Here is an 18,978-nt window from a genome sequence, read left to right as displayed (position 1 = left end):
TCATAGAAGAGTTTTTCTAGAATTTTTTAGAAGGAACTTAACTGTGGTACGGGTCGGTAGTTTGATATTTTTTCAGAAGAACCTCTTTTTAGCAGTGGTGAAACTTTTACTATTTTAAAAATATCTTGAAATACAACAATTTTTAAAGAGAAGTTGAAAATTTTTGCGAAGGCGTTTGCTATGTGATGAGCACATGCTTTTAATATGAAATCAGGTATTTCATCAAGACCACTTGACATTTTATTGCTTAATGATTTAATTTTACTTATAATTTCATTGGAGTTTGTTTCATAAACATACATAGAAGCAGTCGAGATCACTGACTTGCTGGAGAAACTTGGGAATGGTCCTTGACAGTGTACTTGAATGAGGTCTTCAGCTAGTGAAGTGAAGGATTCATTAAATTTTTCCACAACTGAATTTGAGTCTGTGACTTTTGAGCCTTCTGGTGTTAATGATATATTATTTTTCTTTGGCGCTGAACTACAAGTTTCTTTCTTTATAACTCTCCATGTGGATCTCATTTTGTTAGATGAGTTTCTTATCAAATTGTCATTCCACATAATTTTTGCCTCTTTGACTTCTCTACCATAGATTCTTTTGTAGGCCTTTGAATAATCTGTGAATTCTTGGGTTACTCTATATTTCTTACAACAGTACTGCAGAAATCTGTTTCTCTCACTGGAAATTTTTATGCCTTTAGTTACCCATTACTTAGTATTGTTAGGTTTTACTGTTTTTACTACTTTTGGAAATGCTACATTAAAATAGTGAAGAAAGATGCTCTGAAAACTCATGTACATGCTATCAGCATTGTTCTGAGTAGCGATGCTTTCCCAGTTTTCCTTCGCCAGTAAGAGATTAAAAATTCCAGACTCAAATTTATTAAACAAAAAATTTTTAATGTAAATATACTTTTAAAGCCTAGACCACAATTTTCATTATAGAATTACAGCACAATGACTAGTTTCGGTTACTTTCTACAATCATCTTCAGGTTCTTCAAATCAAAATCAGAGTGGAATATGCATTGAAAAAGATCATAATTAGCAACAGCCATGCAATGGTATGCATTCATATTATGGGTCAACATCTTGCAAGATGAAGGTAATAAAGAAGGAGAATGGCCAGTTGCATTAGTAAAAATTGAATTATATGTTCATTATTTTCAAAGGTTATTGCATAATTTTGCTCTCGTATAATTCAGTTAATTTTGATGTGTTTTGTCAGGCTGGATGGGCTTGTGGCATTTTACTTTTAAGCTTTAACATTTGGACATTTTATAAGGATGACTCTTTTTGTACTCATGTTAGATAACTCCTTTGTAAGCTAGACTATGGGATAGCTGACAATTATAGTTAATGTTGCATGTACTTTTTTCACTGTAGCATTAGCTGTACAATTGCAAATAATGGGCATTTATTGCAATTTTGATTTATACAACATGCCATTTTCCTTCTTTATTACCTGCGTCTTGCGAGATTGTGGTTCACAACATGGCTTGCCCACAGTCAAGCTTTTACCTACACACTGTTGTAGTCTTGTTGGCCCATAATATGAAAGCATTTCATTGCATGACTGTAGCTATTGATAATGCTTTTCAATGCATAACCAACTCTTTCTTACAATTTGAATGATCTGAAGATGGTTGTAGAAAGCAACCAAAACTAATTGTTGTGATTTAATTGTATAATGAAAATTGTGGTCTATGCAATAAAATTTTTTTACGTTAAAAAAAAAATATTTAATAAATTACTTTAAGACCATTGTCTCCTTCCTCACAATGTCAGGCTGCACTAAGAATCAAATTTCAGTTGGACAAGCTTCGTATTCAAGCCACCAGTAGGTTACTTCTATACTGCTTTGGTTGACATTATTGTCAGTGAGGAGCAGAAGACTTGAGTTTGATGATGAACTATTTTACGTTGTTCACAGAACTTATGCTAACACTTGTAAGCAATGTGTATATAACTGACTGTTTATAAACTGTAACACTAACAACAAACATTACTTAGTACAGTTACTCAAACATTTTCCTAAGTGAAATTGCTCAGGTCTGATTTATTCCATTCTGTGTTGAGTGTAAACATCTGTATGTTCTGTGGCATGACAGAGCTGATAGTTATTAGTGATTGTCAATGATATTTATGTTATTTTCAAGGCCATAAACAAATTTTATGTGAGATCACAGTGATCTACAGTTTGTTTAGTGGGATGTATTTTCATCCCAGAATTGCCGTATTTCCCTGTGCAAAAATATTAAAAATGTTGCACAACTTGGCAGGAGAGAAGGAACTAGGATTGTAGATGTATTTATGAAAGGAAGATCCTCTCTTCTTCTGGCAGCTGTACATAATAATTTCTTTTATTTCTGTGACAAATTATATAATTTTTTAGTATTACTATAACCTACTGAATACATGAATTACTGGAGTTTGGAAATTACTTTTGCATGTACCTTATATCGGCAATCTTCTCCACCTGAGACTATGAGATTGTTGCTAGAATTCCATGCAGCTTTCAGAATCAATCCATCATGTGCTTTCCACTGTAACAATCATAAACAGAACAAATTGTGTCATTTGAAATGAAACATTAACATTTTACAGAAAATATAAATAATTAGTTCTATTTCAGCATCTGCAGATCATATATGGCTTCAGAGACATGGAACCATTCAAGACATGCATAGCTCAGATACTATAAACTACTTCTACATGTGGGTGAATAGCAGAAAAGAAACAGGTCTAGCATAAGTTTTGTTGCAAACACGTAGGCTTTATCCACAGTATGGACCATTATATGGAAGAGTGGATGAATGACTTAACTCTACAACAGAATCAACTATCCCAAAAATTGCCACAATTTTCCCAGTTCTACTTCTGAAAATGTTAGTCATATATAAATCAAAAGGAAAATTCACCTGAGAAAACTTTAAAATTACAAGAAGATAGAATAGCTGGTCTCTAATTAGCTTCAGAGGACAGAATTGCAGTACAACCGACATAAAAGTAGGAAAAATTGTACCTTAACTTCTGGAACTGTTACTTACTTCCTCAGGAAGTAAAGAGGATAAATTGTGGAAGGTTAGAAAGAAGGGTCAAGTCACTCAGACACTAGTATGACAGGGACCAACCTGTTATGAGGATGCAGGAAGGCAAAGATGAAGGGGGTGTTTACAGGGAGAGCAAGTGATCAAAACAGTATGTCAGTATGCACTGTGCCAACTACAAATGTGAGTTAAGAGTCAATATAGCTGTTCACTTTGATATGTACACATGTAAAAAAAAAAAAATACATTGCCTGACAGTAAAAAGGAAGCACCCATAAGGCATGGTTGGATGCCAATATAACTTCATACACATACACACTATCATTGGGTATGTAAATGATTAGAATTATAATTCTCTGTGACTGGTAGAAAGGGGACCAGATGGCACTCATATCACTCATGTTTAGTGTTGTCACAAAGCCTGATTTGGTACATAAAGGGCATGAAGCATATCAGATGTTTAATGAACAATGTGATGGACAAGACGACATTGCGTACTCATCTGAGACAGCATTACTGGTACATGACAGTTTGCAAGAGACCTCATTTTGAGTTTCAATTTGCCCAGCTGATCAAATCATGCAATAACCAGATTTGTGGGACATTCAGATGTGACAGTCATGCAATGTTGGACTACTTGGAAATGTGAGAGCACGCATAGTCATTGTCAAGGTACTGGTCGTCCACATCTGACCACCACACCAGAGCATCAGCAAATTGTGCACCAAGCATGTCATAATCCCTTCACATCTGCTACTGCCATTCGAGAACATTACTTGAACTCCCTGCAACATTCTAGCCATTCCACACTATTGGCTGGGGCTAGCAGTAGCTGGTCTAGAAATTACTGTTCCATGCACAGGGTACCACTAATACCACAATACACATGGCTGTATTTGGAATGCTGTCATGACCAAGAAGCACAGACTGCTGATGAATTTCATTGCATTGCAATGGTATAGTGATACTTTTCTACCCCAGATGACCAACATCAGTGTGTATGGTGGTGACCTCAACCTGGAAAGAGGTCCCATTCTTCCAATGTGTTAGAGAGACTCCTGAAATAATGGTGAGGGGAGCATTTGGATATGATTTCAGGTCTCGGGAACTTGAAAGGACAATGGTAAGCCACAAATATCCTGTCTCCTCTTGTGTTACTTCTTATGTCATAGCACTGTGGTGCCACAAGACCCCCAATCTGTCCCAAAGAGAACACATATGGGACCAGCTCAGATGTCAACTCTGTCTGAGGGTCAGTACCAAGGACATCATGACCAGCTAAAATGTCCATAGGCTAACTTGCCTTTATGACACCATTCCCAACCAAATCAGGACACACATCCAGTAAGAGAAGGTTCAATGTCATACTGATAAATGGGATCAATACTGCTAATTTCTTTGTACATTTGACATGATTTCATAATCAATGAAATAATATCACACACCCAATCAACCTGTGAAGTTTCATTCCATTTCCACCTCCTCTTCTGGGTGCTTCCCTTTTTTGTCAGATAGTGTATGTATGTACTTCTGTAGCTGTAAGAGTGTGAGAGAGGAAAAAATTCGTGCCCATTAAAAATTCTGTAAACTGAAATAGACTCGTGAGTGTCATAAGTGAGTTATATATCTACTATATTTCTTTACTTGTGGACATACTAAATACAGATATTCTTATAACACAGCTGGATGTACCAAGGGATCAATCAATATAATTATTTATACATCCAGGGAGGCTGCTAGGTGCAGTGTGAAAGAATACATTCACTGGTGCCAGGTCATGTGATGAAACACCCAAAGCAGGTTCAAGGGCTGCCACAGACGAGCAAGGCCTCACTTGCCACAACCAGCTGATGTTTACAGCAATCCCTCAAGTGTAACTACTGATGATGGTGATTCTGCGCTACATAGTTTTCTCCTCAGCTGTGATTTGGACTTTGTGTTACCTGTTGTTGATGTCTGGCTATCACACAGACTTGTCTGCCTGTATAATGCAGTATTTTCGTCAAACAAAGTTTAATTGACATTTTGGATTTCAGTGGATGAACCGACACCTGATGAGTGCATCAAGAGCATGCCTCATTTCAATGCTTCCCAATCAAACTTACAAACAGTGTTCTCCTGCACTCAAAGGTTAGTTTTTAAAGAAACTTCCAGAGCACTGTATTGGCCACAAGGTATCCACTTCCAGGAGTTTCCCATTTTATGTATTTAGAGAACTGTCAGGAACTATTATCTTCTGTGATTATTTTATTTGTACATAATGGGTGTTTAATAAAATCTGTGTTGTCAAAGAAGCACCCTGCCAACAGATATTTCTAAAGATAGCTTATGCCACCCTGTAAATTTTGACATACTGTTATCCACAAATAGTGCAATAGTGTTTGATACAAAATTGTAAGTTAAGGAGAATTAGTTTTTATTAATAATTTATTTCAATTCAAAAATGATTTACATTAATGTATAACTTAAAAAGTATCTCTTTACAGGGAGGTGCCCAAAAAAACCAAACTAATTTCTTGGTGGGCAAAGCTTTCATAGTGCCACATTTTGCCACCAGGAGTGCATATAGCAAACATTCGAGAGTCAGTAAGCTGTGTGCCATCATTGAAGGTGGCGAGGACTATTTTTGATAGAGTTTATAGTGAAACTGTTTTGTGTGGTTGTCATTAGCGCAGTGGTTGATCTTCAAGAACAGTGTGCAGTGGTGAAATTCAGGATTTTGTTCAGAAAAAGTGGAACAGAAACCCTTGAAATGTTAAAGAGACATACAGGAATGATTGTATGGGGAAAACTCAAGCGTTTGTGTATTTTTCCATTTCAGAAATGGTGAAATGTCAATTGATGACAAACCTAATTCTGGCCATCCTTCCATGGATCAAATACATGAAAATGTTGAAAACATTAGTGCAATCATCAACAAAGACCAATGACGGACCATTAAAGAAGATGTGGAGCTATTGGGACTGACTTGGAGTTCAGTGCAGTGAATTGTAATAGGAGATATGGGAATGAAAAACTGGCTGCCAAATTCATGTCATGACTGCTGACTGCTGGACAACGACAAGGTCATGTGAAATCACGTTGAGCTTTGAAAGAAGAGTCCTGAAATGGTTCAAGCTTTTTTTTCAAAAATTATCACAGGTGGCAAAACTTTGTGCTATGCTTAAGCTCATGAATCAAAGCGACAATCAAGCCAGTGGACAACAAGTTCGCCTCACCCCAAGCAAGCTCATCAGGTAAAATCAAACATTAAAAGAATGCTAATTTCTTTTTTCATTGTGAGAGGAGATGTCCGCTCAAAGTATGTTACACAGGGTCAGACAGATAACCAGCTTATCTACTTGGGAAGTTTTGAAAAGACTGTACAACAGTGTGCGGCAGAAGCAGCCAGATTTGTGGCAGTTGGGTAGCTGGTTTTTCCATCACGACAATGCCCCTGCTCACACAGCCCTGTCTGTATGACATTTCTTGACCAAGAAGGTGACCTTTTTTTTTCTTTCCCCTACAATGAAAGACATATGAAAGATATTTTGAACAATGGAATAAAAGTTTAGACAATGTATGTGTGCGAGTGGAGAGTACTTTGTAGGGGATTGGAGGTTTGTAAATAAAATGTGAATGAATAAGTTTAAAAAAAATGTTCAGTTTCTTTCAAGTACCCCCTTGACTTCCTTAATCATCATGGATCAGATGTTAATTTGATGAGAGCACAGCGAAAGTTATTTTAGTCCATTTAGCATCCTTACATATTTCATTTCATTGTTTAATTAAACTGAATGAGATACTGACTTATATTTTATGTAATTCCCCTTAATTTCAAAATAACTGTTTCTTTATACAAACACAAGGTTTAACAGTGATGTAAATGGATAAAATTTTTCTTGAGCTTTCAGCAGTGTCAAGTGGTTAAAAATCCAAGGTGCCATTGACCACTGCCAAGTGCGCACCATTTGGCGGTGGCTGAGGATTACTTGTGAAAAACTATGTGGCTACATAACTACAAATTGATATAGCTCGAAACTTGAGACAGTTTTGTTATTGTTCTCTTCAGGAGCCCTCTTAGATTGTTTGCATATGATGCTATCGTTTACTGTCTAGTAAAGTCATCAGAAGATTAAAGCCAATTGCAAAATGACTTGTACACAATATCTGTATTGTGTGACAAGTGGCAGTTGGCTCTAAATAAGGAAAATGTGAGATCACCCACATGAGTACTAACAGGAATCTGTTACATTTTGGTTGCATGATAAATCATGCAAGTCAAAAAGCTGCCAATTTAACTATATATCGAGGAATTAAAATTATGAACAACTTACACTGGAACAATCACAGAGATAATGTTGTGGGGAAGGCAACCCAAAGAGTGAGTTTCATGGACAGGACACTTGGCAGATGCAACAAGTCTACAGAAGAGAGTGCCTACATTAAGCTTGTTCAGCCTCTGCTAGAGTACTGGTTTGCGGCATGGATCTGGATGGAGGACATTGAATAAGTCCAATAACAGGTAGCTCATTTTGTATTATTGTGAAATAGGGGAAAGAATGTCAAAGACACGATGAATTGGGGTGACAATCATTAAAAAGAAAGGGGGTGGGGCGGATGGGAGTGTTTTTTGTTGTGCTGAGATCTTCTCACAAAATTTTAAATCACCAACTTTCTCTTGTGAATGCAGAAATACTTTATTGAAACCAACACACATAGGAAGAAATTATCATTATAATAAAATAAAAGCAATCAGAGCTTGTGCAGAAAGATTTCAATGTTCATTTTTTTCCAAGTCCTGTTAGAGGGTTGAATAGTAGAGAAATAGTCTGAAGGTGGTAGGGCGAAACCTCTGCCAGGCACATATAAGTGTGAATTTCAGAGTAGTGATGTAAATGTAGATATAGAATACCATTCTTTTAATGGTATTATGTCCACCCCGATAGCTGAGTGGTCAGCATGACAGATTGCCATCCTACGAGCCCGGGTTCGATTTCCGGCTGGGTTGGGGATTTTCTCCGCTCAGGGACTGAGTGTTCTGTTGTCTTCATCATCACTTCATCCCCATCCGGCGTGCAGGTCGCCCAATGTAGCGTCGACTGTAATAAGACCTGCACCAAGGCGGCCAGACCTGCCCCGTAAGGGGCCTCCCAGCCAAGGACGCCAAACTGTTCCAAGTTTAGTTTTGGCCCTAGCATTATTATTTTCAACAATATTATCAAAACGATAGATTGCCACTCACTGTACAGATGACACAAGGCTGACAGCCATGGTGAAATGACTGTTATATATTTGTGCTTTCAGCCAAAGCCTTCTTCAGAAAGGAAAACACACACATTCACATAATCAGGCATACCTCTACACAAATGACAGCTACCTCCAGCCTCTCTGGCCATATTCTGGCCTTGTACACCCATGACCACTAGCAATCGTGTATGCGAGGTGTGCTTGCTTATGTGAATGAGTATGCACTTTACTTTTTGAAGAATGCTTTCGCCAAATGCACAAATGTGTAACAGTCTTTTATTTTTTTTTTAAGAATCTTCTCAAATTGTGTTACATTCTGAATTGCAAAACCAGAGATCTTTAAATATAAATCACTACCTGAATTGACATGAGAACTAGTTAGTTGCCAATTTATAATCAGTTTATAGTTAACTTAATTTGAACACTATAAGGAATGGAACAGATTGCTACTCACCATAAATGAGAGCCACTGACTGACAGACAGGCACCATGAAAAGATGTTACATATGCAGCTATCAGCCAAAGCCTTCCTCAGCAAAGAAAACATACACACATTCACACAAGTAAGCACACCTCATGCACACTTGGCAACCACCACTGGCAGCTCCAAACAGAATGTGACTACCACGTGAATAGCAGTCTCCAAACAAATTAATAAATATGGGAATGTGTATTGAGGACAGAGGCATGCTAGGATAGTCATACAGTTGTGCAAAGCCCCTATTCCATGGTGGCCTAGTGGTTAGCACATCTGCCTATAGAGCAGGAGGCCCAGGTTCAAATCCCGGCCCTAGTACAAATTTTCTTTTGCCCCTTCAGTCAGCATTTACAAACAATAAATCAATTGGTTGCAGTACTGTTAAATGAAGTGGAGGAACTGGGATTAAAATTCCACGTTATGCAAGAAACTAATGATTTATTTTTTCTTTTACCAATACATATTTCAGCTCATTATTAGGTGCTAGTGTGTGTAATTCATTTATTTGCCTGTTTATTAAGTCAAAGAATAACTGTTTTCAAAGATAGTTCAAGTACATAAAACTAAACACATCTCTACAAATAAAAATAATAATTTAGTGCATACTTATTTTTTGGTGCTCTTTATTTGTTTGTATGTATCACTCTGGTATTATCAAACACAATTAACTCACTAACGTGTTTTTGATATTTTTTCAGAGTACATACGTGTCATAATGTTTTGTCTTGAAAAGTTTACAGCTGTTTCTGTAATGAACTCTCGCAATATTACAACTACTGACGTTCAGCTGTGTTCCCATATATTTCCTTGCAAATGCTGTGCAATTCTAAAAGTCAAGTGGATTGAACTAAAGTCTGCATGTTCATGTGTGACTCAAATATAGAGAAGGACAATCACATTTCTGGAAGCACAAAAACCCAGAAGTGATTGCTCTTGAATGAATATTGTTTCCATTGTCTCTGGCTTAGAAGCATAGATTTCTTTGTAAATATTTATTACACTGAATGGGCCTAACCCTTCCTAAAACATGTTTTATATTCCTCATCATATGTATGTACACCACGTACCACACATTGTTTTCTCAAATATTGTTAAAGGAAGCAATGAACAGACATTTAATGTAAAATTCAAATATCCTAAGTATTCTACTGCTTAACATACAGTAAGAAAATCAATGCAACCTTCTCAAAACTGATATTCCTCAGTTTCGGCTGTGTACTGTAGGTCTGGGTCACCTTCTGATATGACAAGGTTTCACGTCAATTTCCACTTAAGCCAATCAGTCTGATGTTTCATTATTAACTTTATGAAGTTAGTTAAGTAGTTAATATGTTCATGACACTGCCTTGTCCTTAGTGAGGGGGGGACTGCTCCTACAGCTGGAAGACTCAGCAATGATCAATCATATGAGACTGCAGAATGCAACAGAAACCATTGCCTTAAAAACACATAATGTGTATCCACAAAATATATTGTCTATAATTGAGAAAAATGTCATGACGATTTCTGCATGGCCAAATATTCCACATTAGCTTGCCATTTGGATCTTTGAGAGGGTGGAGGCAAGAATGAAAAAAAGATTGAATAATCAATGAAAGGGTAACATTCTTTGAGCTGGAGCATGGAATGATGTTAGCAGGGAAGGCAAATGGATGACTTCATTTTACTGGGAGAATTTTAGGAAAGTGTAGTTTATCTATTAAGAAGAACACATATAGAATTCTCATGCAACGGTACCTTGAGTACTGTTCAAGTGTCTGAGGTACTCACCAGATCAAAGGAAGACATTGAAGCAATTCAGAGGGGTGCTGCTGTATTTGTTCCTGGTTAACTCGGTCAAACACAAGTATTACAAAATGCTTCATGAACTTAAATGGGAATTCCCAGAGGGAAGACAATTTCTTTTTGCAAAATACTATTGAGAAAATTTCAAGAACTCATATTTGAAGCTGTGTGCAGAATGATTCTACTACCACAGTGTACATTTCACTTAAGGATCAAAAAGATATGGGAAATTGGGGTTTGTACAGAGGCATACAGACAGTCATGTTCTTGTCACTCCATTAGTGAGTGGAACAGGAAAGGAAATGAATAGTTGTGGTACAAGATATCTTCTACCATGCACCAAACGGTGACTTATGGAGTATATAAACAGATGTAGATGAATGGCAGAAATGAAAACGTGCTATGGAAGATAGAAACCAGAAAGCTGAAATGGGAAATGTAAAGTTCTATATAGGTATAATGGGGATCAGTGAAGTGAAATGAGAAGAAGATAAAGATTTCTGGTCAGATGAATATAGGGTAGTACCAATAGTAGCAGAAAATGGTTTAATGGGAGTAGGATTTGTTTTGAATAGGAAGGTGGGACAAAGAATGAGTGGCTGTGAGCACCTTCAATGTCTTCCTTTAATCTGATCTGGTGAGTACCTCAGACACTTGAATAGTACTCAAGGTACCGTTGCATGAGAATTCTATATCTGTTCTTCTTAATAGATAAACTACACTTTCCTGAAATTCTCCCAGTAAAATGAAGTCATCCATTTGCCTTCCCTGCTAACATCATTCCATGCTTCAGCTCAAAGAATGTCACCCTTTCATTGATTATTCAATCTTTTTTTCATACTTGCCTCCATCAGAATCAACATCAAGCCTACATATGCAACAATAGTTCAAATATGTATGCCAATGTCACATGCGAAATGGAGGAAGAATATAAGGATATAGAACATGTAACTCAGTACGTAAAGATAAATGAAAATGTAATAATCCTGGGGAATTGGAGCATCATACTAAGGGAAGGAACAGAAGACAGAGTTACAAGAGAGTAAGGGATTGCTGGTATGAATAGGAGGAAAGCTCCTTGAGTTCTGCAGTAAATTTCAGCTAGCAATAGTAAATGTACTGTTCAGAATTACAAGAGAGGAAAGTAAACTTGGGAAAGCTCTAGAGACATGGAAAGATACAAGCTAAATTACATCATGGTCAGACAGAGATTCCAGTATCAGAAGCTACATTGTAAGGCATAGCTAGGAACAAATATATACTCACATGAAGATTTAATAATGATGAAGAGTAGAACTGAAGTTTAAAAGCATCATCAAGAAGAAGAAATGTATAAAGAAAAGGAATACTGAAGTTTTGAGGAATGATTACATTGTAAGTTCTCTCAGGCTGTATGTAGCCTACTGCAAGAATGAGTATCAAAGTAGACAATTCAGTTGAAGAGGAATGAGTATCTCTAAAACAGGCAGTCACAGAAGTTGGACATACAATTACAGATACAAGGTGACTGCAAAGAAACCTTTGGTAATTGAAGAAATATTTCAACTAATATACAAAAGAAGGAAGTACAAAATTGTTGGAAAGACAGGAATACAATAAGTCACAAATGAAATTTATAGAAAGAGCAGAGGAACTAGAGTGAAACAACATTAAGAAAAATGTGAAGAAATCGAAAAGGAAAAGGCTGCCAGGAAAACAGATTCAGAATATAGAAAAATCAAAACAGTCTTAAATGAAATTAAAAGCAAAGACACAAGGATGCAAAAGGATTTCCACAATGAACACAGAAGAGAGCTGTATAATGTACACTGATAGCATCTATGAGGGGGAGAAACTGCCTGTTGACATGACAAGAAAAAACAGAACAAGGTTTGAAAGCAAGAGAGGAGCTTTTATCATAGTTAGGGTTTGGTAGAGATTTGGAATAAATGCAGTCAAATAAAGCAGAAGTGACAGATAACATTCCTTCAGAATTTCTAAATGGCAACCAAACATCTATTCAAGTTCAGTTGCAGTACCTATGACACTGTTCATCCCTGGTAGCTGAGTGGTCAGTGTGACGGAATGTCATACCTAACGGGTTCGATTCCCGGCTGGGTCGAGATTTTCTCTGCCCAGGGACTGGGTGTTGTGTTGTTCTTATCATCATCATTTCATCCCCATCGACACGCAAGTTGCCGAAGTAGCGTCACTCAAAAGACTTGCACCATGCAAACGGTCTACCCGACGGGAGGCCCTGGCCACATGGCATTTCCAGTTACCTATGACACTGAAGGCATACCATCAGACATTTAGGAAAATATCATACTGAAGACAGCAAGAGATTTCCAAAAGTAAGTTATGCATTTTTATGGAAGTTCAAGTAACTTTTACTGAATGCTCTGCTGCACTTCAAAGTGACACAGTTATATGACATTACCTTTCAATATAGTCACCCAGTTTCTGTAAAGAACACTCAGAACATTCAATTCCTTGATGACAGAAATGTGCTCCTTATTTCCATTAATAACCATTGAGTAAACATCCTCATCATAAAATCTCTTTCTTTCAGGTGCCAAAAAAATGGAAACTGCAAGGCGCAAAATCTAAACTTCTCAATAAGCATCACTCATGTCTCGTGCAACCTTGGTCAAATAGTTGACACCATTTCACTACAGCTGGATGTGACACTGTACTTGGACCATATACCACCAGCAGTCCACAGTTAAATTGTGTGCAATTTAGTCTTTTTGCTCACAAGAAGCATTCTCTCCTATATATATATCTACTTTGGAATGTTTCCAGTTGTCCCACTATTTCAGTCATGTAGTGTGATGTGCTTGTTATCCATAATGCAGCAGAACTCTCTCTGCAGGAAACCCAGAAAATGTATTCTCTTATGGCAGTGCACCACTATTGTTATTGTTGCGCAGGTTCGAATCCTGCCTCGGGCATGGATATGTGTGATGTCCTTAGGTTAGTTAGGTTTACGTAGTTCTAAGTTCTAGGGGACTGATGACCTCAGATGTTAAGTCCCATAGTGCTCAGAGCCATTTGAACCATTTGTTATTGTTGCACAATGGTCTTAGTGTGGAACAACACTTTCTGAATTCCCCCAAAGTAAGCAGAGATAAATGAGAAAGCTACTGCAAAATTATCTTGACAGCCCATCCATCCAAGTTGCGCACAATAATAACACACAGAAGAATGGAAAAGGAAACTGAGAATCAGTTAGATGATAACCAATTTGGCTTTAAGTGAGATAAAAGCATAATGAGGCAGTTCTGAGGTTTGATAATGGGAGCAAGACTTAAGAAAAATTAAGCCATGTTTGCAGGATTCATTGGCCAAGACAAAGCATTCAACAACATAAAATGATGCAAGATGTTTGAAACTTTCAGAAAAATAGGTATAAGTTATAGCGAAATGTGGGGAATATGCAAAATGTACAAGAAACAAGAGGGAAAAATAAGAATGGAAGATCAAGACAGAAGTGCTCGGATTACAAAGGATGTATGACACGACTGAAGTCTTTTTCCCCTCCTTTTCAATCTTTTTCTCCTCCTTTTCAATATTTTAATTAATGTCGTTATCAGGAGAAAGAAAACTGGCGTTCTACGGATCGGAGCGTGGAATGTCAGATCCCTTAATCGGGCAGGTAGATTAGAAAATTTAAAAAGGGAAATGGATAGGTTAAAGTTAGATATAGTGGGAATTAGTGAAGTTCACTGGCAGGAGGAACAAGACTTTTGGTCATGCGAATACATGGTTATAAATACAAAGTCAAATAGAGGTAATGCAGGAGTAGGTTTAATAATGAATAAAAAATAGGAATGAGGGTAAGCTACTACAAACAGCATAGTGAATGCATTATTGTGGCCAAGATAGACACGAAGCCCATACCTACTACAGTAGTACAAGTTCATACGCCAAATACCTCTGCAGATGACGAAGAAATTGAAGAAATGTATGATGAAATAAAAGAAATTATTCAGATAGTGAAGGGAGATGAAAATTTATTGGTCATGGGTGACTGGAATTCGGTAGTAGGAAAAGGGAGAGAAGGAAACGTAGTAGGTGAATATGGATTGGGGGTAAGAAATGAAAGAGGAAGCCGCCTGGTTGAATTTTGCACAGAGCACAACTTAATCATAGCTAACACTTGGTTCAAGAATCATAAAAGAAGGTTGTATACATGGAAGAAGCCTGGAGATACTGACAGGTTTCAGATAGATTATACAGGGTGATTCAAAAAGAATACCACAACTTTAAAAATGTGTATTTAATGAAAGAAACATAATATAACCTTCTGTTATACATCATTACAAAGAGTATTTAAAAAGGTTTTTTTTTCACTCAAAAACAAGTTCAGAGATGTTCAATAAGGCCCCCTCCACACACACAAGCAATATCAACCCGATACTCCAACTCGTTCCACACTCTCTGTAGCATATCAGGCGTAACAGTTTGGATAGCTGCTGTTATTTCTCGTTTCAAATCATCAATGGTGGCTGGGAGAGGTGGCCGAAACACCATATCCTTAACATACCCCCATAAGAAAAAATCGCAGGGGGTAAGATCAGGGCTTCTTGGAGGCCAGTGATGAAGTGCTCTGTCACGGGCTGCCTGGCGGCTGATCCATCGCCTCGGGTAGTTGACCTTTTTCGTAGGACTCTCCATACAGTTGATTGTGGAATTTGCAGCTCTCTGCTAGCTCTGCGAGTCGATTTTCCTGGGCTGCGAACAAATGCTTGCTGGATGCGTGCTACATTTTCATCACTCGTTCTCGGCCGTCCAGAACTTTTCCCTTTGCACAAACACCCATTCTCTGTAAACTGTTAATACCAACGTTTAATACACCACCTATCAGGAGGTTTAACACCATACTTCGTTCGAAATGCACGCTGAACAACTGTCATCGATTCACTTCTGCCGTACTCAATAACACAAAAAGCTTTCTGTTGAGCGGTCGCCATCTCAGCATCAACTGACGCTGACGCCTAGTCAACAGCGCCTCAAGCGAACAAATGTACAACTAAATGAAACTTTATAGCTCCCTTAATTCGCCGACAGATAGTGCTTAGCTCTGCCTTTTGTCGTTGCAGAGTTTTAAATTCCTAAAGTTGTGGTATTCTTTTTGAATCACCCTGTATAATGGTAAGACAGAGATTTAGGAACCAGGTTTTAAATTGTAAGACATTTCCAGGGGCAGATGTGGACTCTGACCACAATCTATTGGTTGTAAACTGTAGATTAAAACTGAAGAAACTGCAAAAAGGTGGGAATTTAAGGAGATGGGACCTGGAAAAACTGAAAGAACCAGAGGTTGTACAGAGTTTCAGGGAGAGCATAAGAGAACCATTAACAGGACTGGGGGAAAGAAATACAGTAGAAGAAGAATGGGTAGCTTTGAGGGATGAAGTAGTGAAGGCACCAGAGGATCAAGTAGGTAAAGAGACGAGGGCTAGTAGAAATCCTTGGGTAACAGAACAAATATTGAATTTATTTGATGAAAGGAGAAAATATAAAAATGCAGTAAATGAAGCAGGCAAAAAGGAATACAAACAATGAGATCGACAGGAAGTGCAAAATGGCTAAGCAGGGATGGCTAGAGGACAAATGTAAGGATGTAGAGGCTTATCTCACTAGAGGTAAGATAGATACTGCCTACAGGAAAATTAGAGAGACCTTTGGAGAAAGGAGAACCACTTGTATGAACATCAAGAGCTCAGATGGAAACCCAGTTCTAAGCAAAGAAGGGAAAGCAGAAAGGTGGAAGGAGTATATAGAGGGTCTATACAAGGGCGATGTATTTGAGGACAATATTATAGAAATGGAAGAGGATGTAGATGAAGATGAAATGGGAGATATGATACTGCGTGAAGAGTTTGACAGAGCACTGAAAGACCTGAGTCGAAACAAGGCCCCGGGAGTAGATAACATTCCATTAGAACTACTGACAGCCTTGGGAGAGCCAGTCCTGACAAAACTCTACCATCTGGTGAGCAAGATGTATGAGACAGGCGAAATATCCTCGGACTTCAAGAAGAATATAATAATCCCAATCCCAAAGAAAGCAGGTGTTGACAGATGTGAAAATTACCGAACTATCAGTTTAATAAGTCACGGATCCAAATACTAACACAAATTCTTTACAGACAAATGGAAAAACTAGTAGAAGCCGACCTCGGGGAAGATCAGTTTGGATTCCGTAGAAATGTTGGAACACGTGAGGCAATACTAACCTTACGACTTATCTTAGAAGAAAGATTAAGAAAAGGCAAACCTACGTTTCTAGCATTTGTAGACTTAGAGAAAGCTTTTGACAATGTTAACTGGAATACTCTCTTTCAAATTCTGAAGGTGGCAGGGGTAAAATACAGGGAGCGAAAGGCTATTTACAATTTGTACAGAAACCAGATGGCAGTTAGAAGCGTCGAGGGACATGAAAGGGAAGCAGTGGTTAGGAAGGAAGTGAGACAGGGTTGTAGCCTCTCCCTGATGTTATTCAATCTGTATATTCAGCAAGCAGTAAAGGAAACAAAAGAAAAATTCGGAGTAGGTATTAAAATTCATGGAGAAGAAGCAAAAACTTTGAGGTTCGCCGATGACATTGTAATTCTGTCAGAGACAGCAAAGGACTTGGAAGAGCAGTTGAACGGAATGGACAGTGTCTTGAAAGGAGTTTATAAGATGAACATCAACAAAAGCAAAACAAGGATAATGGAATGTAGTCAAATTAAATCGGGTGATGCTGAGGGAATTAGATTAGGAAATGAGACACTTAAAGTAGTAAAGGAGTTTTGCTATTTGGGGAGCAAAATAACTGATGATGGTCGAAGTAGAGAGGATATAAAATGTAGACTGGCAATGGCAAGGAAATCGTTTCTGAAGAAGAGAAATTTGTTAACATCGAGAATAGATTTAAGTGTCAGGAAGTCGTTTATGAAAGTATTTGTATGGAGTGTAGCCATGTATGGAAGTGAAACATGGACGATAACTAGTTTGGACAAGAAGAGAATAGACGCTTTCAAAATGTGGTGCTACAGAAGAATGCTGAAGATACGGTGGGTAGATCACGTAACTAATGAGGAGGTATTGAATAGGGTTGGGGAGAAGAGAAGTTTGTGGCACAACTTGACTAGAAGAATGGATCGGTTGGTAGGACATGTTTTGAGGCATCAAGGGATCACAAATTTAGCAATGGAGTGCAGCGTGGAGGGTAAAAATCGTAGAGGGAGACCAAGAGACGAATACACTAAGCAGATTCAGAAGGATGTAGGTTGCAGTAGGTACTGGGAGATGAAGAAGCTTGCACAGGATAGAGTAGCATGGAGAGCTGCATCAAATCAGTTTCAGAACTGAAGACCACAACAACAACAATTAATGTCGTGTGACTAGGGCCTCCCGTCGGTTAGACCGTTCGTCAGAAGCATGTCTTTCAATTTGGTGCCACTTCGGCGATTTGCACGTCAATGGGGATGAAATGATGATGACTAAGACAACACAACACCCAGTCCCTGAGTGGAGAAAATCTCCGACCCAGCCAGGAATCGAACCCGGGCCCTAAGGATTCACATTCTGTCACACTGACCGCTCAGCTACCGGGATGGACCTTTTCAATCTGCTCATACAGGAAACAAGTACAGAAATAAAAGAGAAGCAATAACAGAAATAAAAGAAAGGTCCAGGAGAGGGATTAAAAATCAGTGTGATAGGAAATTCATGACAAGATTTGATAATAACATTTCTGTTATAACTTCAAGTTGAACAAATATATTTCAAGACGCAATACATGAAAGTCACAGGTCAAGTAAACAGAGTAAGATGTGTGTACTCTTTAACAGTCAAATCATAACTGAGTCCAAGTCTAGCAGCCACTGGCTGGCTGGCCGCTTAGGTGGCGCTGCTGCTGCATGGGTGGCAGACAGCGCTGCATGTGGACGCGCGTAACTGCGTGTCGGCACTTTGAAAGATCGTCGAGTCACAACACTTTTCCCACCTTTGAAGTTCTTGCGCAGATCTTGATGGAGGTAATCTGTAGATTGCTATCATCCATAGGTGTTGTTTGACTGGCCGTAAAGTATCGAAGAGGAGGCTTCCCGTATGGACGGAAGTGTCCCCGATCATAACGGGTCGAGATGACAGGAGACGTGGGGGTCGAATCTGCTGGGGCCCCGTGCACCAATCTGCCCATTGCGGCAAGTCTGGTTGTTATAACAGGAGACATGGGCGATGTGTCCACGTCCGTAGGAGGAGGAGGCGAGTAGAGTTGCTCCGACAGATGATGGTCATCTGGTTCCTGCATGGGCACGTCTCCTGGTGGTGTCAGTTCTTGTGCTGGCACCGATATGATTGTGAGAGGACTGCATTGTGAGTAATGAGAGATTCCAGTATCCCGAGCGTCAGGTAGAGCCAAAGGTGGTGTAGCAGCATCCGGAACAGGTGTTGCCGGC

At 38.5% G+C, this 18,978-nt stretch overlaps 1 protein-coding gene across 3 annotated transcripts in view; it reads right to left on the bottom strand.

The window, feature by feature from the left end:
* LOC126236888 (intraflagellar transport protein 80 homolog) overlaps positions 1-18,978 on the bottom strand; it is a 448,716-nt gene that overhangs the window by 334,003 nt on the left and 95,735 nt on the right. For all 3 annotated transcript variants that reach the window (XR_007545000.1, XM_049946524.1, XM_049946525.1), the window contains exon 5: positions 2,458-2,547. Coding sequence is in view for 2 of the 3 variants with exons in the window: in XM_049946524.1 (XP_049802481.1) it covers positions 2,458-2,547 (90 nt within the window). In the remaining variant the exon portion in view is untranslated. The remainder of the gene's footprint in view (positions 1-2,457; positions 2,548-18,978) is intronic.

The sequence above is a fragment of the Schistocerca nitens genome, chromosome 2 (assembly GCF_023898315.1).
Source record: "Schistocerca nitens isolate TAMUIC-IGC-003100 chromosome 2, iqSchNite1.1, whole genome shotgun sequence".
Classification (NCBI taxonomy): Eukaryota; Metazoa; Arthropoda; class Insecta; order Orthoptera; family Acrididae; genus Schistocerca; species Schistocerca nitens.
Note: the sequence above shows the minus strand (reverse complement) of the source record. Positions and strands in the feature narration are given on the sequence as shown.